This window comes from Poecilia mexicana, unplaced genomic scaffold (genome assembly GCF_051168715.1).
Source record: "Poecilia mexicana isolate PSO_F unplaced genomic scaffold, ASM5116871v1 scaffold_9, whole genome shotgun sequence".
Classification (NCBI taxonomy): Eukaryota; Metazoa; Chordata; class Actinopteri; order Cyprinodontiformes; family Poeciliidae; genus Poecilia; species Poecilia mexicana.
In genome coordinates this window covers 15686894-15714322 of record NW_028263378.1, presented here as the reverse complement: position 1 = coordinate 15714322, position 27429 = coordinate 15686894, and the positions used below count along the sequence as shown (strand labels likewise).

At 39.9% G+C, this 27429-nt stretch overlaps 1 protein-coding gene across 2 annotated transcripts; it reads right to left on the bottom strand.

Annotated features, from left to right (window-relative positions):
- On the bottom strand, positions 1-27338 carry kntc1 (kinetochore associated 1). 2 transcript variants are annotated; one of them, XR_015764271.1, is made up of 62 exons: positions 27024-27338; positions 26765-26911; positions 26314-26434; positions 25993-26108; positions 25695-25773; positions 25376-25453; positions 25249-25283; positions 25037-25147; positions 24813-24906; positions 24345-24397; positions 24146-24258; positions 23929-23983; positions 23748-23846; positions 23616-23659; positions 23456-23518; positions 23286-23361; positions 22330-22455; positions 22068-22234; positions 21834-21945; positions 21575-21718; positions 21428-21484; positions 21149-21223; positions 20934-21053; positions 20348-20491; positions 19142-19237; positions 18904-19007; positions 18695-18797; positions 18469-18603; positions 18254-18373; positions 17933-18005; positions 16695-16762; positions 16318-16619; positions 16047-16219; positions 15647-15747; positions 14708-14852; positions 14557-14613; positions 14298-14461; positions 13375-13479; positions 13145-13273; positions 12866-12982; positions 12673-12782; positions 12329-12551; positions 12066-12155; positions 11797-11962; positions 11498-11556; positions 10776-10992; positions 10627-10700; positions 8990-9200; positions 8779-8891; positions 8610-8665; positions 8229-8307; positions 7821-7945; positions 7599-7734; positions 7431-7526; positions 7215-7271; positions 6867-6921; positions 5362-5425; positions 4263-4392; positions 4086-4175; positions 2311-2465; positions 244-327; positions 1-164 (listed from the first exon to the last, which is right to left on the bottom strand). XR_015764271.1 is itself a non-coding variant. In XM_015004847.2 (62 exons), exons 2-62 carry the CDS (start codon positions 26900-26902, stop codon positions 129-131), a joined length of 6642 nt encoding a protein of 2213 aa, XP_014860333.2. In that variant the 5' UTR covers positions 26903-26911; positions 27024-27336; the 3' UTR covers positions 1-128. The 2 variants fall into 2 exon arrangements, 1 of the variants encoding a protein (XP_014860333.2); XM_015004847.2 differs by having other exon boundaries at positions 244-331; positions 27024-27336.
- Between the last annotated feature and the right edge of the window lie 91 nt (positions 27339-27429).

Here is a 27429-nt window from a genome sequence, read left to right as displayed (position 1 = left end):
TTTAAGAACGATAAGTTTATTCAAAACTACATGAACAGGTTAAAGACAAGTGAGTGCAAATACTGCAAGTCAGCCTGAAGAAGACGGAGACAGAAAGTATAAATATAAAGAGTAAAAACAACGTTGCCTTATCCAGACACTCCCTTGGTCGTGCTGAGAAAATCCTGAAAAACAAATAGATGCAGCATGAAGTTTGGTTTGTTACCAACACAGAGCTATAATAGTTTGCTCATGCAGATGTACCTTCAGGCAGCCGTTGGACAGCGTTTTCCCCCGCTGCTGCTCTCTGTGCTTCAGATACTCACGAGTGAGCGAATCAGCGTCATCCTGACTGAAGAGGAGTTTCATGTTTTAGGTACATAAGACTGACAAGTGAAGAAATTGTTCTGAAAGCTTCGTTGAGTTTTTTTAACGGCTCGCTCTGTAAGCGGCAGTCAGCGGTTAACGATGCAAAAGGCTTATATGACAAAAAGTAAAGAAGGTCAACGTTCGGTGCTTAGAAAACGACATTTTAGTACAAATTTGCAGTGAATCGCATGCTTACAGTTTTGGTCAGACGTTTGTAAGGTTGGCGGCTCCATAGCATAATCCCACCACCACCGTGCAAATTGCTTTGCTTTGTAAAAGCGTTCATTCCTGCTTGGCATTTTTTCACATTTTGTTTGTCTACGACCACAAAGTTCAAATTGAGTTTCACATGATAGAATAACACAAAGTGAATCAAAGTGTGAGGAAAATGATGCATTCAAATATTATTTCTTAGAAGTAAAAGTCTAAAAAGGAGGTGTAACCAGATTGTATTTCTCTTTTGTTAATTACACAAAGTATTTTCTTGTTATTCAGATTGCTCCTTTACATGAATTTACACCTCTGAAAACTGTCGTCGTCATAGCCGTGTGACATCAGGAGCCCGTCCTCTTTATTTCTTCTTCTGTGGTATTGTTAAATTGTTTGCTCCCCTTAGGTCCTGCAGGAGAGGTGGGTATTGTTCTTTTCTTTTTTCTTTTTACCCAAATACATCCAGTTTATTTGTAGATTTATTAAGTTATTTTTCATTATCATCACTATTATAATAAATCTGTTCCATAATGTGAACATTTAAGTGAACTTACAAATGTAAAGTAGAAGGAGTTAATTTTAGTTTCGCTGTGTACTTTGGTTTTGCGTGGGACTTGGAGCAGGCAGCACAATGACCCGGCTGTTTTCTGTTTGTTCTTCCCGTCAGAATGAAAAGAAAAAACGTGCCACGGCCTAGTTTTTAAACAAAACCAGTACAATGGAAAAAGGATCTGGCTACAGAGGCACGCATTTACTTTACTTTCAGTCGTATTTCTATACCAACTTTACTTACCTAGTGGCACAAATCTGCAGATTCTTTGCCAAACAGTCAAGTGAGTCAGATCGCAGAGAATCTGTGAACATTTATTTGCAAGTCTTGCAACAGACTCTTGGATTTAGGCCATACTAACTCATAAATATGCTGTCATTGCAGCTCTGTAAGCTGATGGTTGTTATCCTGCTGGAAGGTGAAGCCTCCACTTCTTCTTCTTCCAGGATTGATGTGTGTCTAGCATCTTCATGATGCTGTTCGTTCTCTAATGTTCGCCAATAAACCACTTAGACCTTCAAATGTGACACTAATGTGACTCTCTTTACCAGTTGGGTGACTTCATAACTACGCAACATCTTGTGATTGTTTATCATGAAACGTCTCAATACCCACTGATTTCTTACCTTATTCAAATCCACATGTGAAAGAAACAAATTTATTTTTAAAATAATTTATGAGGCGTACCTCATCTACATGTGAGGTGACGACTGCGGTTTATTTTTTGAAAGAATTCAGTTGATATTAATACTTTTGCGAGCCACTGAACGCAACTAAAATAAAACTTGTTAGCCAAAAGTTGCCCCTCCCTGCAGCTGAAGCTGCTTCATGCTATTTTAGTTCATAAAGTCATAGTGTTACTTCTTTATTTCTCGGTGCCGTTTCTTGTTATCCATCTTCCATATATGGTCTGTAGGTTTCCATGTTGTCTGAAGCACATTGATAAAAAAAACAAAAAACGCCGACCAGCAAACACAGCTGGAGTCTTGGTGGAAGCCAGCTTGCAAAGACACAAATAATCCCACCCTGAAGTTTTGCTTCAAGATGTCTCTATTGATTTGGATCAATAGTCCTGTCCTGGATGACGAGTCCACACCAGCGTGTTCTCGTACCACAATCTGATTCTTTGACAACGAGATGGGACGTCTGAAGAAGCGCTTTAAGAAAAAAACTAATTTTCACGAAAAACAACAAATCCTTACCAGTTCTGGCTGATCAGGCACTCCACCAACTCCTTCAGCTGGTTGGGTTGGCCACTGGACACAACGAGCTGCTTCAGGTGGGCGAAGTGTTTGGTTTTCATCACTTTCTGGTGCTGTCCATTTTGGCTGATGAACTGTAAGACCGTCTCCCTGATCTGAAGGAATATAAAAGTATCAGTCTGTAGTTAGAACAGAATATAACCCCAATCAAAAGTACTTCTGCTAAACAGATAAACCGTTTTGCATTTCTATGGCGATTTGAACAGAGTCACCAACAGCTTCCTTAACTTCACATCATCAAACTCATCCAGCATAATTTCCTGTTCCACATGTTTTCTGGGAGTCGATGACGTCAACGCGTTGAAGATTAAAGAGAGGAAAAATATACATCAGTGTTCTCTGCATGAAACATGCATTTAGAAAGAAGTGACACAAACAGGATGGAAGCTGAATTTTTGTACAGGAAGAACCTGTAAAGCTTGAGGCTCAAATGTGAATCAAGAAACACAAACCTGCAAAAACAAAGCGACAAACTACAGCAAACCAGTTCAGTTTTTGTAAACTATAAATGGATTGTTTATGTAAAACAGTAGAAATAAAATTAACTGCTTGATAATTGGCAAGCAGTATTACATGTAAAGTATTACAAAATAAAGTTTGAAGCAAATGCTCACTTTAAATACCTTTAAATTTAGCTACAGATTTAGTCAAAACCGCTCCACTAGCGGTCTGAGACTTCAAAATCCAGGAGTCTAAAACGTTGGTAGGTGTTATTGTCAAACAGTTTATGTAATTAACTGCATTTTAAGGACAGCTAAATTCAATTTTAGCCCAGGTCGTTGAAAGAAGTGAGAAATTACTTAAATAGTACCTTATGAAAAGATCTCAACATGTCATGTCCTGATTTAAGCATATTCAAAATAAGACCGGACGTGAGAAAATGACACCTGTCAGTTTCGAAAGAGTAAACAAGTTATTAATTTAGATGAGCAAACCACAATGAAGAAAATAAATCCAGAAGTAGAGGAAACATGTAACAGTAACTGAGCCATCAAATTCACTCCAGGCACGCACAGAGTGTTCATAATATAATGTAAAAATGGCATCCTGATGGAGACTTCTAGGATGAAAACCACTGCTGGCCATGAAGAACAAAAAAGCATGTCTTAAATTTGATTTAAAAAAAAAAATCATCTAGCTCATCAAGTCAAACATGGTAGTGGCAGTATCATGCTCTGGGGAAACTTTACCGAACAGCTGAACAGCTTGTTGGGAGCATGAACTCATCCTGAGGGAGAACATCTGGCCAGAGGTTTATGGCCTAAAACTCAAGACTGCTGGGATTATGTAGTGACACAATGATTCAAAGCACAACAAGTTTATATCTAATGGATAAAAAAAATAAAAACAAAGACACTGAGATGCTGGGATGTACCATGAAAAAGGTTGTTGATGCTCTAAAACCCGCCAGTGTGAAAAAATAAAAACATTTCTACAAGGAAGAGTGGCTCAAACATCCTCCACAGTAAACGATTAGCTGCCAGTGATGGTTAATGATCGATTGCTGCTGCTGACATCAAGGAGAGGCGCTACGTTTTTACATAGCGGCAGGCTGGTTTGGATAGCTTTGTTCCTTTAATAAATTAAGTTGTCATGCAAAAAGTTAGGCTTCACTTATTGCTTTCTGCACATGTAAAAATCAGCCTCACGTGTTTTCCTCTAAAGATGCAAACTGTTGTGAGGGGCGAATAGAAGGATTTCTGATCCAGTCTGACCTGTGAAGGGATTCCAGCCAATTCGCCCGTGCTCATGAACTCATCCACCTGCTCAAGGACGGCCACTGGGTTGCACATGGACAGAAACCCCTGGAAAACAGCGGACACAGCGTCTGGTCACAGACAAAGCCCAGAAGCTACATCCTTTCCTCGTGAAGTAGACGCTGACGCTCTAACCTGGATCTGCTGTGCCTTTTTATGTGCACAGGGGATGAGAAGGAGAGTTCCCAGAGCGAAGGCGTGAAGATTGAACTGGGCAAACCGGTTGGCGATTCCTATCAAGTCCAGATTCAAGAGGAAGGGACACCTACAGAAAATGAAAATAAAATAAGAACGTACAGCTCGAGTACTGATGCCTCCAGTGAGTGAAACACGGGTCAAAAACAGGCAAAAGGTGATGCAGCTGAAGGCTAATTAGAAAAGTGCAGAAAATGAGATGAATATACAGACAAGATAGTTAGGATTAGAGATGGGCCAAAACTGCTAAATTGAGAGTTCAAAGGAGCCCCTTTAAATTAAAGTAAATAGATATTAGTTTTAAATGTCTAACAATTTTTTTATTGTAGATCTAAAACGTCTCTGAGTTTTGCCTTATTAAGAGAAAAACATGAAGTTTCCTCATTTGACTACACCCAGAGACAGGATATGTGTGTCTTGTTTTTCAAAACAACTTCCAGCATTTAGCCAGGTAGAATTAAGGGCTGTGGCCAAGTCTGCTCTCAAGTAAGTTACTGGATGTCCGACCCTGTCGCCACGAAATTACAATTGAAGCAAACAAAACAAAAGACAAACTGGTTAGTAAAAGAAAAATTGTTCAGGCTATAAAGATTTTAATCTGCCAAAGGGAATCTTTCTCTAAAGAACTTAAAAAGTGTCCATCTGCATCAACTGCGTCAGTCAGTCATTTTCGAATTGCAGATGGAGTTTGTGTCAAATAAAAGGCATAAAACCTCCGCTTCACATCGATTCATATTCACGAGTTAGAATGGCCCAGTCAAAGCACAGGCCCAAATTCACTTACAAATTTTCATTCTCAATCCAATCCAACTGAATTTGAACTATTTTGCAAGTAAAATGAACAAAAATGTTGTTCTGCAGACGTGGGAGGCTGGTAGAAGAGCTGATCTGAAAACACCTGCAGTTATCACCCGAGTAGGCAGGAAACAAACGCCTCCCACACGTTTCAGATTCTGACTTCAACCCCCTCCAAAAAAAACTTAAAACCATTCATTGTAAACCATACCACTCCTTTGGAGTCAGCATTAGAAAAACCTACTTGAGCAGGAGAACAAAAGTCCGGTAGAGCATCGCTTGCTGGTCTGGGCTCAAAGGAACCGAGGCTGTTACCGAGACAAAAACACAAAACAATTCAGGATCAATCAAGATAAACGCTCACCAATAATTAAAATATGCATTTGTGACTTAAAAAAAACAAGACCAAAACTCAACAAATGCATGTAAAATATTTCAACACAGTGAAGAGCGGGTTCTGTTTGCTACCGTCTCATGAAACGTTAAGTGTGGAAATTTAAAGGAAGGCAGGCACTGCCAGCTTTTGCTGCTAGAGGAAGGATGAAGGCCCAGAGGTCGGCCCGCTGTCCGCTATGGAAAGACGCCCCAGGCTGGAGATTCGCCTGGCATCAGTCGAGATCAGGCAAGTATCCAAGGAGACGGGTGGAAGCGGGATACAGCCAGGAGAAGCGGACAGGAACTCCATTTAAGGCGAGCAACGGATTGGGGGAACCGACATCTCTTCCCTCTGCTCAGAGGATCCGTCTTCCTCTCTCATGTGTCTCTGTCTGGTAATCGTGATGATCTGCTCATATAAAAGCTAAGATCACCGAATGAAAAGAAGCAGAGCTTTCATTGATGGTTGCTGCTTTTTTTCCCCTCATCTTTTCTTTTTAACAGTCAAACCTTTCATTTGGTAGGTTTTCTTCACAAATGTTAAGTTTCTGCTTCCTGACTGGTTAACATGCTGAGGCTTCAAAGTAATTTAGTGCCACGGCCTGCTGGAGTGACTGTCGGTCCCCATTGGGAACGAAGGTCTGTAAGTGCAGCTATGGATACATTAAGACAGTCTGGGAACTCTGGGATAAATGGTTTTCTCCTGAATAATTAAACATGAAGATCCCTTTGCTGCAGTTGGAGTATTTTCTCCTTCACATCTTGAAGAAATAACCAGGGGGTCTGTGAGGATGCGTTTCCGTTTTCGTGAATGTCTCCACACAATGCATCAGGAAGATTTATGCACTTTTAGTTTTCATTTTCCTTCAAATATGTCTGATGGTGACACCCACATCTTAGTAATCTGCTTTTATGTTCATATATGGGATATGATCAACACCGTTTCATCCCATGACTCAGTTTGGGTGGAAAACTGAAAGTGTCATTATAATGAAGCTGTTTTTATCTTACGTACTGAGAAGTTTTAGTACAAATATTAATGCAAACAGGGCATTGCACAGTTTATCTCATAATTATTCATGACTCTAGGAGAGTTTTTTAAATTAAGAATCTATGTAGACCTAAAGATGAGGGTGATGGTAAGGAGGCTCTCCGTCCTCAAAGTGAATCACCAAACACGGAAACATGCAAAAAGCTGTTCATATGTTTTAAGGAAGGTTTTATTAAAACTAAGATTTGTGGGATACTGAAAAGGAGGCCAAATTTAAACAAAATGTAAATTAGAAGATTTTTTTTTCTTCAAAATCTCACAATAATTCTGGCTTGTATTCCTGTGCCACAAGGTGATCTGCTTTAGTGTTTTACATGTCATACCTGAGACAAACGGTGCCAGGATCATACTCCTCCAAGTCCTGGAGAAACTGGAAATCTGGAAAAAAACAAATCATCTGAAGTCCATCTTTGTTAAAACTGCATCTCCTGTTGTTGTGGTTTTCATTAAAGGTTTTATTTTTTCTCCATTTATTTTCGGCTCCACGCCTTCTTCAACAGGACATCCGCTGGCGGGACTGACATCTGCCGCGTAACAGACCTTACAGGTAGCAACGGGCTTATTTATTTATTTATTTATTGTCTGTTTTAAATAGGCGACCCATAATTAGGAGTGGTATTTTTTTATTATTTTTGTTATTGAAACAGAAAATAGACTAACTGCAGCAATACCTCCCATAAAGCTGGCACAGCCACAATCGCTTCCAGCACCGTCTGGAGGTGACCGATCTGCAAGAAGCAGATGCACGCACATTGAAGTCTTAACAAGCCAACATTCGATTATTTTCCCTTAAAAACACTTAACAGCACTTTATTATTATTTTTTTTTTAAAGACAGAAGCTCGTATTGTTTGGTAAAGGTAGAGACTCTGGTGCAGGAGCCCTCACCAAATTGAAGCCCAGCAGCTTCTGAAGCAGACTGTTCCACAGCTGGGGGTCGTACACCTGGTACTCCAGACACAGGTCGGCTACCAGACGCACAGCCTGCAACAGCAACAACCGCTTCACGAAATGTGGCAGAACTTGGTGGATCTAAAGCTTCCTGCCAGCACGTACCTGTGGCTCATGACTGTGGTTCCTCCACAGGCCTTTCACCAAGCCGTCCTTTGGGCTGCTGAGGAAGGACTGAACGGTGTAGGGGATATTTAATGCCTCCAGCTGAGACACGAAGATGTAGGACTTCAGATAACATCTGCGTGAGACGATACAAACAAAACGTTCGTGCCAACTCGTCCTCTGATTTCAAAACTGCCGTCTGCACGTTTCCTGGCCTCTCACTTAAATTTGCTCCTGGGGATCTGCAGCTGAGCCTCCAGAGTCTCTGCGTCGGCGAGGCGGATGAGGCAGAGCAGAACTCGAGTTCGGTGGCAGAAAGTCAGACGAGGACCAGAAGAGCTGAGAGGCTGCGGAAAGCGGTTTAGAGGTAAAGGCAAATTTTACTCATACAGAACATTTAGAAGCAATTCCTTACAGCTGCTCCAAGGTGCCGAACAGAGGGGGGGGAAAAGTATTTCAAAAGTTAAAATTCAGATAAAAAAAATGTAAAAAAAGAGGAGCAGCTGCATTTTGCATCATTTTGAGGAAGGTTAAAGTTGATGAATCAGTTCGTCCAGCTCAAAGACAGACATCAGCCACTTTCACAGGACAATCTTTCTCGAGTCAAAAATAAAAGTTTTTCAGACACACCCAGGTTTCAGCAAAAAGAATAGGACTCAGCAGACGGATCGCGTCGTCCACGGGGTAGGACTGCAGCAAGTGGACCGCCCTGCGGGACGGTAAACGACAGAAAAGGTGTTCAAGCTCTTCGTTACTGCATGCGCTATGTCAACCATTTGATAATCAGTAGAATAGAGTGAATATGTTCAGATTTTATTTGCATCGTTGTAGTTTTTAAACCAATGTTTCCAGGACAACGTTTAAAGGAAGAAGTTCATGAGCGGGCCGAGGAATGAAGCTTCTGCTTTATGCATCCTGCCTCTTCTAATTTTGCTTTCTTAAAGCTACAGCAGGAAATTTTGTAAATTAGTGCAACTTTATTTGGGGATCAGGCAAAGCTGTGATATTTACCTCAATAAGTCTGGATCCTCCTCAATGTTGGTCACACAATCCTGATTTCCTATTTCCTTTAGTTTGGGGTAAAAATAAGCAAGACAGTAAATGAAACAGAAAATATCAATTTGATTTGAATCGATGCAAATTCTTGGTTATCATGAAGAAAAAAGAAATTGTTGCAGACCCTGGTAACAGCCGGGCCTGTTTTGCAGATCCATTTTTCTAACAGCATGTTGCAGATTTTCCCAAGATCCACATTGTTGATTGTGGCGATTTCCCTCACGGCAGCATGTATGTCTGAGACATATTTTAAAAAAGAAGAAGAAGAAGAAAACCATTGTAGTAAATCAATAATAATAATAAAAAAAAACATAAAACCAAAAATTGAGGCTCACCGGGGAAGGTTTGACCTCCGGTCTCTCTGTAGCGCTGCTCCACGCTGCTGTGTTCGTACAGGGCCATGATGAGCCGGGCGGGCAGGCCGGTCAGCTTCAGGAGCTCTGGGCTGCTCAGCTGACTGCTGACCAGCATGTTCTCTGTGGCGGAACGCTGAAACTGCAGCTTCAGCTTCGACAGGAAGGTCTCCCCTCGGGCCCGGGCAGCTTCCTGTGAGAGAGCCCAACGCTGATCAGTCAGAACGTTTCTGAACGCAGACGGAGACAAACATGTTGGTGCAAATATCTTAGCAAACTTGAAATAAGATTTAACTTCGTGAGACTTGACTTAACTTACAAGTAAGTTTCAGCAAGCTACAGAGGTTTGGTTTAAGTCAGCAACTCCTTGATATTAATGGAAAAGTACAAGTTCCATTGGCAGATTATTTAATTTATAACAAGATATTTTATAAGTTCATTTATCTGTCAATAGAACAAGTACTTTTTCATCAATATTAAGGAATTAATGACTTAAAACAAGGTCCTATATCTCGTCGAAAAGTTACTTTTAAGTTAGCTTGGCCTACTTCAAGTCTACTAAGATGTCTGCACTGGAAGCTACACCAAAATCACTTGGGAAAATTTTGTTTTTTGCATTGTAAAGATGCAAAAAAAAAAAAAAAAAATGCAAAGAAGAAATAAATACATGCACATTAGTGCAGTTGAATAATCTTACTGACAAACCTTTTAATTTAACTCAATTTATCAGATGATGGGGAAAAAAATTTGCACAGTAGAAATCACAAGGGGCACAAATGGTGATTTCATCTTCTCCGAAAAAAAAACAAAAAAAAAACATTTCACCAGGTTGGAGTGTAAGGAGAAACGCATCTTCCGATGTGTGTTCACACGGCATTTTTGCCTCATCAATACTCTCCTCAAGTTCATGCTTCCTCTAAACTTTAAATGACATGACAGCAGTTCTGATTAGCTACAAACTCAACCGCCCGTCATGAATACGGCAATGTTCTACACAGCTTGCATTAAAACGCATCAATAAAATCTGCCAGCCTTAGAGGAAAGGCTCAACTAAAAGGAAGTGATGACTTCTGTTTTCAGCGTCTCCATGGAGATGGGGAGAGAGACAGAGAGGGAGAGAGAGAGAGTAATGCTCTCACAGTGTTTTTAATAACAGGTCAGAATATTTCAGCTTTTAAGCTCTGAGATGTAGATTAAATTTCACCGGATTTAGGTCCGAGAGGAGCAGAGCTGCACAGGAGACGCATTTGAGCAGGTTTTAATCATTAAAGGTCTGTGGATAATTACAATGTAATGGGTGGAAATCTGTGGGACGCGGGGCTTTTTTTGTCTAGATTAATGCCAAGTTGTCATAACAAAGACAATTTGAATAATGTCAACTTTGTAGTAAAAGTGTCATGATTTACCGAATGACGATTTATGGCAAGAGTCATAAATATTCATGAAGACTTATTCATGTTCATGTCAAGTGTTATGTCACATTTATAACAGTGTCATATCAGTCTTATTCACACCCCGTCAAACAAAGTGTTAAGTAAACTATGTTTCCGTTCCTGAAGCGAGGGGACATCGTGAATCTGATCGTAAATATATCTGCAGGTAAAAACAGCAACACAGACCTCTAGATTTGGATCTTTGAGCCACGCTTCTCCAAGACCCAAGCAGTACCGGAGAGACTGCGTCTTCTCCAAGCCTTCGGAGAAGCAAGTTGACAATTAGACGCCTGAGCAACAAAAACTGTGCAGTCGAGCGCAGCAGCGGGTCAGACCTGGCGGCAGTTCCTGTGTGATCTTATGTGCCGTGGCTGCAGCCCACTCCAGGCTCTGGATGCACTGAATGTACTTCATCATGGTCTTGGCCACCTTTAAAGTCTCCTTGCTGTAGCCGTGTCCTTGAGCCCTTTTCCTTTGCTCCAAGATTAAAGGCTTCATCTTCTTCTCAAACACGTGGTTTGCTGCTGACATGTAAAGCTTATCGAGGCTCACCTGGGCAAAAAAAAAAAAAAAAAAAGGGAAGGTTACCTTAATTTATGGGGTTTATGCTCATATTTCATGTCAAGATTCATTTATTTTATTGTTTCACTAAAGAGGTTTCAGCCGTTTTAGCCAGTTTGCTGTAGTATTAAATACCAAAGTTCACTGTGATACAATGGCAGATTTATCTATAACAATCAGTCTAGACAAACGAATGAACGCAGGAACAAACACAAGTATGGATAACAAATTAATGGATAAATAGATACAAGGATGAACAATTTGATGATTGAAACGACATGGATGAATGGATGGAAGACATAAAGATGAAATGAATGGATAAACGGAAGGGTGGAAAATCTGAAATGATAGATGACCAAGTGAATAGAGAGATAAATAAAAAAAAGAATGAACAAATGATTTTGGTTTTGACTCTGCTTTTGAATAAGTCCCAAATGGGAAGGATGAATAATTGACGGATGGATTGTTTTCAGTTAAACTTCAGATGGAAACCAACCTTCATCAGTTTGCTGATCAGTAGAAGAGTCGGGAACGTTTCCTCATTCAGCTCAGGAGCTGTAAGCAGAAAAAACACTTCATTTACAAAAAAAACACAAAGAGGCGTCAGAATTTATCTGCAGAGAATCTATTCAGACATTTTTCTAACTAAGGATTTAAATACCACAAAACGGACGACAAATGCAGCTTCAGTTTCCCTTCAGTTGAGAGTCAAGCATCATCACGCCTGGCTCAAGTGACTCGTGGTTTTTTGGTGAGATAAAGTAATTAAAACAGAGGGAGAAGAGGTCAACTCACAGATAATTTTCCAGAAGTGTTTGGTCTGCATGAGCAGGTGGAAAGGCAGCCTGCTGCTGGACAAGGGGTTCGGCATGAGACCGTTTTCCAGAAGATACGTGTTCTCCACATCCGAGGGAGGAGAAACTCTCCTGTAGGACTTCAGGTGCTGAAGGAGGCCCATCGCCTTTGAAATGAAAACAAAAAAAAAGAGGCCACATATAAAACTCCTGATCCCAGAGGAAAATCAGGTTTAAATTATAAAGATGGAAGAGAGTCTTTGCTTTCACCTGACTGAGGGAGAAGGCGGCCACATACTCATCTGCAACCTGTATGATCTTCAGCACCACTCCGATCCGCTCGTAGTTGTACGGGCTGAGCTGTTTGAAAGATGGAGACATTTTGTTTAACCTCCAACAAACTATTAAAAAAAAAATTATTATTGTTCAATAAAAGGACTTAGAAGATTCATGTGCAAGTAGAGGACGATTAAAATAGTTTCGAGTGAGAAACCGTAATGTCTTAGAACACAATTAAAGTGCAGCACTGTTACCTTGAACAGGGCAGTGCAGAGACTGGCTGTGAGCTCGCTGGGGCTGCTCAGCATGGGGATGATCTGCAGGATCCGTTCCAAAGCCTCTTCATCACACAGCGGCTGCTCCTCATCCAGGCCGGAGCCCGCTGCACCCGCGCTGCTGCCGCCGTCGTCCTCTTGCAGCAGCAGCAAGGTGGTGATGTACTGGTTGATCACACGATCACGGTCCAGACCAAAAGTACTGCAGAGACACAGAGGGGTCATTTTTGTTTTTTTTTTAGTAGACAGAGGGACCCAAACAGTAAAGAATCGGTAAAAAAAAAATAATTTTTTAAAGAGTTAAGAGGAGGCGGGTGTCTCACCTGCAATACTGGAGGATAATATCGGGGGTGATCTTCCTGTTCTTCACCATTTCGGGGATCAGACAGCTCTTCAACTCCGGACGCTGACGAAACACCGGCTGGATGGAGATCTGAGGCAGAGGAAGACGTACAAGAACGTGATTTGTCTTATAAGGAGGAAGTGTCACCGAAGCTGGAGGAAGAACCGCATTACCTCTAATTTTCCAAGCTTGACTCCCCACTCTGCGTCGGTGATGACTGACACAAACTTCTTCTGCTCCTCTGGTTCATTGTATAAACTGCAGAGATCGGCCCCAATCTTCGCCACCGCCTGGAATAACACACACACACGCACACACACACACACACACACACACGCACGCACACACGCACACACACACACACGCACACACACACACGCACACACACACACACTTTCTGTAGACACCAGGGCCACAAATATTAACCAAATGAATTTGGTAATCCTGCCTACCAGGATTTTGTCATAGTTTTGCCAGGTGTTGTCTATGACTTTCCACAGTATTTTGAAGACTTCTGTTTTGGGTAGGAGTGTACAAAGACCAATCGCCAAATCACAATCGACCACTCTCCAGTTGAACACCTGCAGCCCCAAAGAAGAGAAATACATCATGAACGTAAAACGCCCTAAAATACCAAAAATTTCGAGCTACAATTTCAGGAAAATAAGCGTAGCACGCTCACCTTGTTCAGAAGGCCGACAGCCACGGCGTTCAGAGTGGATACTGTTGCTTTCCTCACATCGTTCAGACACACGTTGTACTTCTTAAGATTGTGGGTATCGTAAAGCTGAGAATGAATACAGTTCAAGTAACTCTTTTAACCATGTGAATAATGCTCTGTATTTATCTCAACATCACAAACAGAAAATAATAAGTTGTGGAAGGTAAAATGGATGAGAATGTAACATTTTGCTATTTGAAGGATGGCATTCATATGCATCAAATCTAGAAACTTGCATCATTTTACTCTTATGCAAGCACACGTTTTCTCTGTCCTACTGATTTTTCTTATTTTTAAAAACCTGTTTGAAATAAATAAATCAAATCGAAAAAAATATCTCTGGATCTTTATGGATGAGTGAATGAATGAACTATCACGTCATAATTATAACACGCTCAGTCTAAGCAGGGCTAAATGGATAGTCTGATTGTATGTCGTAAAATATTTAAAGCTGAGATCAATTAAAAAAAAAGGCCATTGCAGTAATAAACACCACAAAAATATAAATTTTTGATATATATTTCTATCCTAATGTAACTAGCTAAGTGAATTTAATGGATATTGTTGAGCTTTCAGGGACGATCTCAATCTTTCACATTCATTACTGGTTTTAATTGTTCCAAATCCTGCTAATAGAAACAAGTGACAAACAAATCGATGAGAAACAAGAACAACTTTCATGCTTTAAACAAGAACAACTTTCATGCTTTATTGTAAAAGGGGGGCAAAAATCTATATTTGCTGGTAGAGCCTGACGTGGAGAACAATTGGTGGTTATATTTTAAGTAGAAAGTTTCACCTATGGAACTCAAAAAGTCATTTAGTTTCAAAAACACAGAAAAATGGGACAATTATGCAAGAAACACAGCACAGGTCAGTCCTACCTGCACACTTAGCTTTGTGTCCATAACATTTGAGGTGACGTGCTGCAGACAGCTACCATACGAGTTGACCAGCTCTCTGAGAGCCAACTCCAGCTGACTGCACTCCTGCAGCATCTGCAGCATGCTGGTCAGCGGGCCGAAGAGGGTCTGCAGGTAATTTGAACCTTTAAATAGGCCAAGTTAGAGTCAAGGTTAATGTAACTATGTTAGGGAGGGGGGAAAAAAAAAGATGAATTAAAAAAAAAAAAAAAACACCTACCGTCTTCAAATGAGCAATGTGACAAACAGGAACAATCCAACGGAAATAATTTAGTGTCTGCAAGAATAACAACATATCAGAGCTGCGCAATCAGAGTGAAACTATGCTAGGATATGAATGTGTGATTTTTTATTTATTTATTTATTTTTACCCTGGGGAATAGGCAACAGGCAGTTGGTGATTTCATACTGCACAGGAAGAACTGACACCGGATCCAAAACAATGCAGTCTTCATTAAAAACATCCTGAAAGCTCCACTGAGAATATGAATCTTTTCCCGCCTCCAAACTCAAGTCCTGCAGCATCGCAAAATTAGGAAAAGATTAATCAGTTGAAAGCACATAAATGAACTTCCTGATTATATTTCTTTGTTTCCATAAAGAAATCCAAACCAGATTCTTTTATTTTTTAGGTATTCACATTAACTTATTTGTGAAAAACCAGAGTGACTTTAACATACTGCACACATTACCAGGGCAAATTTAGCAAACTCAATTGTCCCTTCCAAAAGTATTCAAAGTCTTCGAATCTCACACGGATCCCCCACACTATTCAGATTTTTATTTGCAAAATTAACTTTGAATGGTTATCTGGAATGGTTGCAGCAAGAAGGTTCTGGGTTCGATTCCCGGCCCCGGTCTTTCTGCATGGAGTTTGCATGTTCTCCCTGTGCATGTGTGGGTTTTCTCCAGGTACTCCGGTTTCCACCCACAGTCCAAAAACATGACTGTCAGGTTAACTGGGCTCTCCAAAATTGCCCCTAGGTGTGAGTGTGTGTGTATGCATGGTTGTTTGCCTCTGGTTGCCCTGCGACAGACTGGCGACCTGTCCAGGGTGTACCCCACCTCTCGCCCGAAACGTTAGCTGGAGATAGACACCAGCAACCCTCCCGACCCCACTGAGGGACAAGGGTGTAAAGAAGATGGATGGATGGATGGTTATCTTCAGCACAATTATGCTCATGTTAGTCTATGCTACACAAAATCCCAACAAACGCACTAAAGTTTGTGGTTGTAACGTGTCAAAGTGTGAAAAGCTTCAAGGCTTATGAATACTTCTGCAGGCCACTGTGTCTAGCAACAATGCTGACCTTTGCGATGAAACCGTAGTCGTCTGATAGTTGACACTGATGATACACATCCATGGCGATCCGTGTGCACTTGCAAAGCTCCAGGCAGTCCAGCAGCAAATCTAGAACAAATTATTTATTTATCCTCTGGGAATTTGAAACATAAAATCGATCGCATGCTGTATTTCAAATTTACTATAGGATTTTCGTTCTTTTTTTTTTTTTTTTTTTTACATTTTTTTGTACTAATGCTATTTACATTATAAAAATACATCTGAAACACACACAAAAAAGGAGATAACCAATGAATGTATGTTATGCAGAAAGTGACATAAAATTCAGCTCCAGTGAGAATAAAGACTGACCTTTCCAAAAACAAAACCCTGTTGACCAGTAGGAAAAATTTACATTCAGATTTTACCAGAGTTGCACAAAGTGATGGCTTGGCAGGCCAGATTGTGGATGACTGCAGGCAAATCCATGCCTTCAGGAATCACCATGGGAACATCCGCCTGAAGCATCTGGCACAAAGTCTTGGCAGCGGTGAACAAAACCTTCCCTGTGTTGCTGTTGGAGTGGTGCTCATACAACTCACTGAGGACACAAACAAAAGACAAACATTAATGTTATGTGATCCTCACTGCTTGAACAGAGTTCTGATCATCCACAGGAAAGCCGTCTGGCATCCCGACCTGAGGATCTTCAGGGCCTTCTCCACCTTCCCCACCCTCAGCGCCCGCAGGCCGAGGTCAGACCACAGTTCCTGTTCGGTGCGCTGCAGCTGCCGCCCGAGCCGCCGCAACCCGGCTTCTGTGGAGATGGTCTTGGTCTTCCCGTCGGGATCATTCGCCACAACCGGAGCCGACAGAGCCTCCCCCTTGGACGAGCGGCGAGCTCGCGTGTTTTCGTACGCCGTGATGTGATGATCCTGGATTTGCTTCCTGATGTTTGGATCTTCGTAGTTGGAAGGGGTGAAGAAAACATCAAAATCCTCCTGAGGAAGCAGGTAGAGAGGCAGCAAGTTACAACTTAACAGTCATTAAGAAATACACCAGATAAGGAGCGTCACCTGCAGGTGTGCGATCGCCTTGAACATGATGAGGTTGGAGTCGCACTCTATGCTTTTAATAGCATTATCTGCAAAGAAGAAGAAAAAAAAAACGGCATTAAGACTGGGTAGTGTAGGTGTGAATTTATAACAACCTTCTTGTGCATGTTGCAGATCTCTACGACTGTTGGAACCTAAAATATCCAGAAAATAAACGATAATTGAACAAGGTAACGATAATTAAATCCATGGCTACAACCAAAGGATCTGTAAAAAAGAAACTATTTGACCTCTTAAAGATTCACATTTTACTTCTTTCAGACAAGAAAAAATATCTAGAGTAAAAATAAAATGCCATTTCAAATTGATAAATTAATTTCGTTAGATTTGAAGAAAAAAAAATTGCTCCATAAACATAATAAAAAGGTTGTGCCACCACTGGGGGCAAAAACTGCCATCAAGCATTTTTATTTAATTTATGATGATTAATGAGGAGGAATTTTATCTCACTCTTTTTCACAGAACTGTTTTAATTCAGCCACACTGCTGGATTTTTGAGGATGAACTTCCTTTTTATGGTCATTCTGCAGCATTTTAGTTGGATTTTATTGTACAGTCATGCATTTACTCAGGTTGTTTTTGTCTGATTAAAATGCAAAACAACAACATAGGAAATCCTTATGGGTGATGGGACTATATTTTCACATCTTTAGCTGTGATTGTGTTTGAACAGAGATGTTCTGTGGCAGTTTTTCATATCAGACTCTGGTTTATTTTTTTTAAACTATTTGCCAAATGAAACTCTCTGAAGCATTTCAAACTTGTTTAGAAACAATGTAAATGGCTGGAAGTTTTTAGTAAAGTCCTATTTAGAGGAATCTGGTGGATAAAAGTTTGAAGAGCAGCTTGGATCTACGGGTTAAAACAGGATCCTCCATTAAGGCTGCCAAGGCTACAGAGTTTAATCATGTGACCATGATTAAACTCTGTTGTTGTTTACAATGTTGATATATATATATATTCTGATGTGCAGTGGAGTGAAAAGATCATACACTTAGTTAACTTTTTCACAATGCTCTAAATTTCCAAGACACTTAAAATATTCATCTGTGATCCACAATCAACAAAATTACAAGAAAAAAATGTTTGCAACACTTCAGCTTTGTCTACTGAATCTATGCGAGTTTCAAAATGTCTCCAATTTGTTCATGATACTCAATTTTCTTTTAGATACAAGTGTATCCAAATGAAACACTTACGTTTCTGAATGAAATGCAGATATTTTAGAGCCTCCACCATCACCTGAGCTACGGCCATCTGGTGTTTCTTGTGCTGGTAAAGACAAGAAAACAGAACCATCGAGTTAATTTAATGGAAACAGTGATCAAATGCATATTGCAAGGTTGTTTTTTTAATGTCCTTCTGTTTCAGATTTTTCCCATGTTTAAAGGGAGCGCTTGTCCATCAGCGCTTGTACATGTGTTGTTTATGGATCATTTTAAACCGCCAACCAAAGCCTCTCATAAATATAGATGGAGTATTAATCAAAAGTAAATGCATAACACCTCTCCTCCTCCCACCTCATCAGATATGTGGACTTTATCCTCCAGCTGCAGCCGAGCCCACGACGTGAGACGCTCGATCACACACTCCGCCTCTGCAGAAGAGAGCCTCTTGAGGACAGTCAGGACTTCCTCGGTCTGAAAGCAGCACATGAGACTTTATCCAAACTCCACAGAAATGCACACAGATAAAAAGAAAAACAAAACAAAAAAAACCTCGTGTTTTAGCTCACCTTGCCTTGGCCTATCAACTGGGTGAGATACAGGTAATTTATCTGTGTTGTCGGCAGCTTGTATGCTGCTGCTAAGGTCAGGGAGTCCTCTAAAGACATGGGCAAGTCTTGCTTCAGGATGTATCGAATCAGTGACTGCAGAAAACAAGACAACAGACAGCAGCTGCTTAGTGGTGTTATAAAGCAGCGGAGGCACGCCTCGTAATGTTGATTAATCTGTTATTACCAGAACTTGAGTGCCGTTGGAGAGGTTGAAATTGCGGATGCCGTAGCCACGGAGAAGCTTCCGAATCTCCATGAGGCGGTAGCTCTCCTTCAAAAGCTCCTGTCTGAAAAACAAAAAAAAAAAAAAAAAAAAAAAAACTGTTGAATCTCAATTTATTGGTGATTTTATTTTGACAGAAATGTCTAGAAGTGAGGGTTTTACAAACGCACTTTGGTCCATCCATCTCCAGGTACTGCTGCACGAGCCTCTCCACCACGTTGCTCCAGGGCACCACGGCTTTCTGCATGATCTCCAACACGGCATCCACCTTCAGCTGGGAGCAGATTTTTACAACTTCAGACTTTCTTCTGTCTGCATTCGTTTTTTCTCCTGCTAGAGCTGACGTTCTTCCATCTAACATAATGAAGTTAGATGTGCATTGTGATGTGTATGATGTGCTTAACTCACATCAGTGTCAGTCATGCAGCTGAGCACAGCCACTGCTTTGCCTTCCCATCCAGTGAAAAGGGTTGTGGTCTGAGAACTGCAGCGTTCCAGCAGATCCTGGAGAAAAACACAGCAGAGAGGGCGTTTAATGACAATAGAAACATCTAGCTTAGGAAGAAGTTACTATATATTTGCTTCTACAAAATGTTCATACATTTCATGATTCAAATCTGGATTTTTTTTGTTTGTTTGTTTTTATAAAATTCTGGATATTTCACCTTTGAACCAGCTGGAAGAATAAGGCTGTGGTTTTTGCCCAATGATTTTATGGACTAATTTAGATAATCTCTATTTCAAAATCTATAACTTTTGGCATAATCAAATAAGGAATGAGGTCTCTTAGTCTAAAAAGGCAAAGTTTGTAAACTTTATTACTTTTATTTTCCTTGTACTATCTCGGAAAATAGCAGTGCCTGGTCTGGTATTTTGATCGACTGTGAAATTGCAGATCAACCGATCAACAGATTTAGGGTTGTTATGAGAGGAAAAAACAAAAACAAGGTGCAATCAGTCAGCAAGTTAAAAAGCAAAACACAAATGGATAAAATGTAAACTCAAAGATGAATAACTGAGCAAATATGACTTTTTTTGTTTCTTAAAGGGCCTGGAGATGACGCATTGTTACCTGGCGTTCTACAAACAAACTGAATTAAATTGAAATTGAGCCATGTAACATAAGTCAATTAAAAACCACAGCATTTATTAAGCAATAGCAAACTTTTAGAAAATTTAACAGGTAAATTAAATCATACATTTCTGCATACTTAACCATCTCTGTTCTCTACTTATTCAGACCTGGAAAATTATGAAAGCAAATTCCAGACTCTGTTTACACCTCTTTGAATTTCTAAATGTATTTAATAAAAAAAAAAAAGTGTGGATTAATAAAAAAAAAAAGTTCTTTGCATTGTCAAATATGAAAGGGTATTTTTCAGCTGTGATGATGCTTTGTCTGAGTAAAATGTAATTTGAATATATGCAGCAGAAAAGGATCATAAATAAATATGACACTGGAGAATTGATGTTATTTCAAATAATTCAAGTATTTAAATAAGGCTTTACATTTATTAAATAAATGCTGTATTTTTTTTTTAGTTAGAATATCTGTTTAACTGAATATATATTTAATCTTGGTTAAAATGGTGCTTATTGGTAGAGGCGTTTTACCTTAATGTACTGTAGCAGTAACTCGTCAAAAGGAAGCGCGTGCTCCTCAGCGTACGGCCGAACGCTGCTTTCCACTGTGGCGGCAATCAGCTCTGGAGCTGGAACTTTGTCCAGCATGAAGAACGCCACACTCAACCTGCTTCCCTGTTAATGGTGGGGGAAAAAAAACCCTTGTAAATAACGTTTAGTATATGCAGCAACTGAATAACGCAGAAAAACATTATTAAAGCATTTACAAAACATAAGAAACAAAGTGAGTCTGAGTTACATACTTGGAATTAAATTTAGGAAGACGGGACGTGGGAAGGACAAAAATACAAAAGAAAGAAGAACACAATGACGGAGCGAATAACTTAGAAAACAAAGAAAGAAGGAAGGAAGCAGCCCTAAACAGATGCAATAAGGAATAAAAAACGGGAACTTCTTTATCCAAACTTATCTAGACCTGGAAAATACGTCTGTGAAATTCCTGTGTTTTTCAGACTGCCACTGAACCCTGTTCAAACTGGGCCGTAACTTTAATAGCGGTCGAAGACATAATCCGTTGTTAAGCCTGGACAGAGCAAATCTCCAGCAACAAGCAAACCTTTTCAAAGACCGAGAGCGACAGCCTGCAGCTGTACTTGTGGTGAAGGTCCAGCAGCTGACGGAGGTTGGACACAAGAGATCTGAGGCTCTGCAGCTCATTTGCACCATCACTGTCATCCTTCAGAGACACGGTGAGCAGAAAAATAAATATTCAACTATATTCCATAAATTTGTACGCCAGGGTGAAGAAAATACAATAAAAATGTCTCTTACAATGGATTTCATCCAGGTCCATAAAGAGGGAAGCCCAATAATGGCCAAATCCAGCCCATTCTGAGGCCAAGACCCCTGAAGGATTATTAAATTCATCACAATTAATCCATATTATAAGTCGCTTTTTTCATACCATTACCTTAAGAAATCTGAAGAAATTTCTACAGTGTCTAAATATGCTACTGCAATAATTCATAACCAAGCGTAACTAAAGACACACCAAAAATCTAATATGTCAGTAATCATTATTTAATTAAATGAAATGATCGTCTAATTTACCTTTTCAGTTAACTCCAGATTTCTTGCTTTCAGCTCGAGCCATTTAGCCAGGATTCTCTACAAGAAAGATTATTTAACTTGAATAAGCTTCATACACTAAGGAAGGTACTTTTTTTTTTTTTTTATTTGAAAGTGAAGTCATTCCACCTGTCCTCTTGGAAGGACTCTCCTCACAAAAGGGACAAAAACTGTCCTTAACCAAGGACAGAGGTCTTGGGACGGCAGGTCCTCTGGGATGGCACCGAGAACTGCTTCCAGACTCTTCTCCTCAAACTCCAGAGCGATCTGTCCCTGCAGAATCACACATCAAGTCCACAGAAATGTCTCGAAAGTGCTTCAGAAGTGCAGCTTTAAGTGCACTGCTGTTGTTGCGTGAACAAAGCCTTTCCCGAATTATTCGTGTTACCTCGTATCTCAGCCACAGGAGCTGTGCGCCCCTCATGTCTCCCTCTCTCAGGTGGGTCAGAACGTCTCCCAGAATGTCGGTGCTGTTCAGAAACTCAATCCACGCGATCCCGCTGCAGGTGACAGAGCAGCACACCAAGTAACACGGAGGAAATATGCAACAAACCGTATACACAAAATAAAACGCACTCTATGACAAAATATAAGAGGTAAGGGAATAAGACATTGATTTTACTTGAAGTTTTCCACGCCATGGAGGCTGCAGAACGTTGCCAGTCGAGCCAAGGCCTCTTGGATCTGTAAGGAGGCGTACCGAGAGGCAGCGTGGTTTAGCATCTTCTCTGCGGTGTCAAAGGTCGGCCACGGAGCTTTGAGGCAGTAGTCCACCACATACTGCTCATCCTGCAGAAACAGACACAGCCTCTGTTAGCGTCAGCATTCGTATACCGAAATAATCTAGATAGAAACCAGAGTCAAAAAAAAAAAAAAAAACGTACTGTGATTTTCATCAGGTTTGTCTTGGCCTCATCTACGAGTTCGGACCAGACTTCCTGTCCGTATCCACCCACTGACGCCGAGGCCAGCTGCTCCAGCACAAAGTCAAGCTTCACTTTGTAAACAAGCTGCACAAAAATAAAACCGTCAGCCCACACAAAACTCAAGTGTAAAAAGACAGCTGCAGTAGCATGACCTCACACGGAACAAAACCCTGATTCGATGCTTTGTGCAACCTTCTTCTTCAACCTGCTTTACTTGTGGAAAAGCAGTTCTGCTGAACTGGTGATATTTCCATAATTATCCAACTGACTGACCACAATAGTCCTCCAGACTTGTACTAAAGACCCGTAGTATTTAAAGACTTCACAAATAGCATTTACTCTAACAAGGTTTCCAGGGGGAAATAAGCCCATAACATCACATCCTGCAGAGTATCTTAAAAGTAGGATTGGATGAACTTGAAATTTTAATCATTACATATTGTTGCAAGTATTGTGTTCACGATAAAAAAAAGTCCCCCCCCCCCCAAAAAAAAAAAAACCCAATCAGAACCTGAATGAATTTAGCAAAAGTACCTTAAACACAGATACTTACTCTAAAGAATAAAACTCACTCATTATTGATCAGGGCACTAGTACTTTAAGTACTGCACTTGTAAGACTAAAAAAAACCTACATATCTCCATATATGTTTATATTTTTAAATAAATGTACTTTTACTAATACTCCCACTGAACAAAGAAAGGAAAAAAATAATCATTACAAGCAACAGTCAACCGTATGCATATTTCTTCAATATCTTGAAACATGTTTCAAGATATTTGAAATATATCTTCCAGACTCGTCCCCTCAAACTCCAGAGAAACTCTAGAGTTTGGAGGAGCATTTCTGCTGTATGTAACGCAACACCAGAAATGCTGTTACGTTACTTTCATTTACAAAACAGATGCATTTACCTCCAAATCAAGATCAAATGTAATCGCAAACTTTTCGGCCTCCTCAAACATGTGTTTGTGCAGAAGCCTGCTCAGCCTAGAAACGGGGAAGGAAAACACGGATCTAATATTAGTCTTGTGGGTTACGACACACAGTCCACCCAGAAATCCATCAGATCATACTTGGGTACCTGTTCTCGGGTAAAGCCTCAGTCAAACATCTGACAACAACAGATGCCACAGCCTCTCCTCGGCTACGTGCGGAGAGAATTTAAGAAAAATAAAACTTCATTGTAAAAACATGCAAGCGACGGCTGACTTTTTTTTTTAAAATAACACACAGCGTCTCACCTTTCCGGGTTCTCACAAATCCCCTCGACCAAATAAATTGTATCCTAAATGGAAACAAAATTCATTGTAATGTTGATAGATATTGTACAGCGTACTCTTATGTTATGCCTGAAAAAGGTTTGACTTGCTCACCATGTTTGTTTTCATCTGGACAAGACAGGAGACCGAGGAGACGTCAAGAGAGTAGCAAACACTCATGGAGGGCAGACATCTGATTTGAAGGGAGCTGATCTGAAAAGTAAAAAAGCAGATCTTCAGAAAAGCAGTCGGTAATTGGCTTTCCGAGTTTGTTCAGAGGGAACTGTGCAGCCACCTGACTGTTGTCTTGCTTCGTCAGAGTAATCATCTTCATGCTGCTCTTGTCTTGGCTGCAACCAGCAACAGAAAACATTCACCTTGGCGTAAAGATTCAGGTTTATACTTGCTACATTGGCCAAGGTTATGCGCGCAAACAATAAGTTGGACTTCGGAGACACATCTCTATGTGCAGAGAGAGTTGCACGACTTTATTACGGCAGACTCATACTTACATCACCATGGAGGCAGAGCCACACTCCGTGGTTAGTTCAAAGTCGTGAATGGCCAGCTCTGGCCAGCAGCGGATCATGACAAGAAAATGCAGGTCCCAAACGCTCAGAACATCCTGATGCAAATTTACAACACAAATGTAAAACATTCAATCTGCCGCCTGCAAAGCAAATCTTAAAGACCCTAAAGCATCGAACTCACCTCGGAGTCCAAGATATACAACAGATTTTCCATCACTACCAGCTTTCTCACACCTGTAAAAATAAGACGCAAGGTAAGAACAAGAAGCTCATTACCATTCCACCTCTACTTGTGTGTCAAGACATTTCTGTTAGATAGTTTAGCTAGCTTCAGTGCAGTTTCTTTTTTTTAAGCATATGAAGCATTCTGCACATGTTGACAGACCACACACTGCAACGCCTTGCAAACTTATTCATAAACTGAACTTTTTCATACTTTCTAAGCGTAAACTTCAGCATATTTTTGTGTGCACTTATAGTTCAGATAAATACACTATGGTGCATCATTGAGAAGCAGGAGAATGAACTGGTGTTTAGTCCCTGGTAGTCAATATTTGTAGAGTCATCTTTTTCAAGGCATTGCACTGACTTGCCTACAATTTAAAACTTTTATAATATAAACCATGATTCTGCAAAACAATCACCTTACCAGGAATTAGGCTGTTGTTGATGGACTGAGCAAAGCACATCTTTGCCTGAACTGGATCCATCTTCCAGTGAGTCACAATATTTTCTTTGTCCCCCTGCCAAGTTTTGACATGACAGTAAAATTTTGATTTACTTTCAAAAATTTCACTTTGCTTCTATTTGCATGAATCCAATGATGATACACAGATACAGTGAGTAAATCAAACACTTCTTTTGCACACTGACCCCAATAATTAGATTGATTTCAAGGCCAAGACTGAAGATCACTGCTGTACTGCAGCCCTCATCATGGTAATCTTCAGTAGAGCAAAAGTCTACCCTGATGAGACTCTGGAGCTGAATGTGGGAAAGAGAGATTGTTACTTATATGTCATTTAAAGTTTTTTTGTTTTTTTAATTATCCTGTAGCATAATGGAGAAAAATGGCCTTAGCTCACCTCTTTCAAAGCTCCCATGTCCATATTTTCACATGCTTGCATAGTAAAAGGGTAAAATATAGTTTACTGTGTTTAAAGAGTGGCTCCAAATAAGTACTGCATAAAATCCAACATAAATATTCAATACCTGACTCGATCTTTGTCAAAGCGAGGTTTGAAATGTGGAAAAACCCATCCTTAATAAGAAGAAAGACATGGTACATCCCTGTCACAAGAAACAAGATTTGAGATTTCTAGGTAAAAAAATAATTTTATATTTTTTATATATTTATATATATATATATATATATATATATATATATATATATATATATATATATATATATATATATATATATATATATATATATATATCTCACTTCTCTTTGTGCCAAAATATTCACTAAATTACAAGAAACACACAATGTCTATCAGAGATTCTGCTCTAAATAGTATAAAAACTTTACCAGAAGATGACTGGTCCTCATTTAGGATGAGATAGCGGTAGGTTTTCTTGTCTTCACTGGATGGTTTTTGAACCAAAGCCTGCACATTTCAAACACAAGGCAGCACAGAGATAAAACATAGAAAGAAAAACTGAGAGGAGAGAGACAAAAAAAAAAGACAGATTCTAGTTGTTCCTCTGAGGAAGAAATATAAAAGCAAAAATGTCATTTTCAAATTAGATGGTGATATTTAATGTAAATCCATTACATATAATATGTTCTAACTCAATGACCACATTAGAAAAACAATCTCCCTTACTCTGGTAAAGAGGATTCTTTTGTGTGGAACATAGATCAAATGAAGGTTTCCATTTCTTTCACAGACCACCAAAAATCGTCCATCAAGGCAAACATCAATGGTATCCACATCCGTTTCTAAAAAAAATATAAAAACAAATTATATTCAGGCTTTATAGTCTTCTTTGAGTTCTGACCTACTCATTTTGATTTGGACATTTTGCTTTTTAAGGTCTTAACACCAAATGCAGTGAAACAGTTATTTAACTTTAAATTCAACAGAAAGTGAACAACAATAATTTTTGCTAACTGATCTGGTAAAAGAAAACAAGTAATCATTTACCAAAGTGGAGAAGGAGAAGAATGGTCTGATAGTTCTGATCAAATAGAATCACCGTCTTGTCAATGACAACAATACTCCAATTGGAAGAACCAAAGGACAAAAGCTGGGGGTCTGCAGGAACCTGCAAAAAGCATTCCTAATAACTCATCTCAAAACAATGGCAGGCTGCAATGTAGAAGAGTCAGAGTTTTGGCAGTTCAACTAAAGACTTAAAAACCTAATTAAGATTAATATGATTTATATTTAGAGCTTCCAAAAATTGCAAATAATAAATTAAATGAATAAAGCAAATCGTAAATCCAGTTTAGGATGAGTGGAACCCTTCTTGATGGGAAGCAAAAATCTTAGCTACGCCCCTGGTCAAAAGTGTATAAGGATTAAACAAAGCACAAGGACTTTAAGAAATCATGACCAAGTAAGTTCTTGTAATGCAAATATTTGCACTAATTACCTTATCGGAGGAGGAGATTTTGACCAAAGTGTCAACCTGATACAAGCCGCTTCCATGTTCCTCTCCTGACACACTGTCCAGGCGGACTGTGTTTGTGTCCTCGTTGGTCAGGAGCTCAACGTCACTCCACGTCGCCATTTCTTAAAACTATGACAAAATATGAAAAACAGATAAATATGTGTCTCGAAATGTTCCGTACACCAGTTGACCCTCTACTAATCCAAGTGAATGTTGACGCTACCCTGACGATAAAACAAACCTCAGCGATAAACTTTAAAACCAATTAAGAGCAGGCGTTCATATCAAAGCTGTCGTCTTCTATCCGATGGGATATGTAGACGTTAGCGGCGAATGATCGCTGTACGTGTTATTTCTAAGACTAAAATACAGCATCAATGCGAGTCCACAACATTAGCTTTAGAATTTGGCGGGTCGTTGTATAGTCGTTAGGAGTCACTTTGGTTTTTGACCCTGCGTTTTGTCTTCCAGGTGCATCTTCTCAAACAGCTCACGAAAAGCAATGCTTATTTAATAATGATATGCGTTCATTATCCACACAACGACACACACTTTAATTTTGAATTTGTTTAATGTATACATTTCAATATATCAAAGAGAATTCGTTTAAAAATACAACTAATGTGAAGGCTTATTTGAGCCTGTTT

Coding starts and splice junctions, on each gene's coding strand:
- kntc1 (XM_015004847.2), bottom strand. CDS start 26,902: ATGGCGACGTGGAGTGACGTTGAGCTCCTGACCAACGAGGACACAAAC. Junction 21,054..21,148: donor GGACCTGGATGAAATCCATT/GTAAGAGACATT, acceptor GTGTCTCTGAAG/GATGACAGTGATGGTGCAAA. Junction 13,480..14,297: donor ACACAAAGCTAAGTGTGCAG/GTAGGACTGACC, acceptor ATTCATTCTCAG/CTTTACGATACCCACAATCT.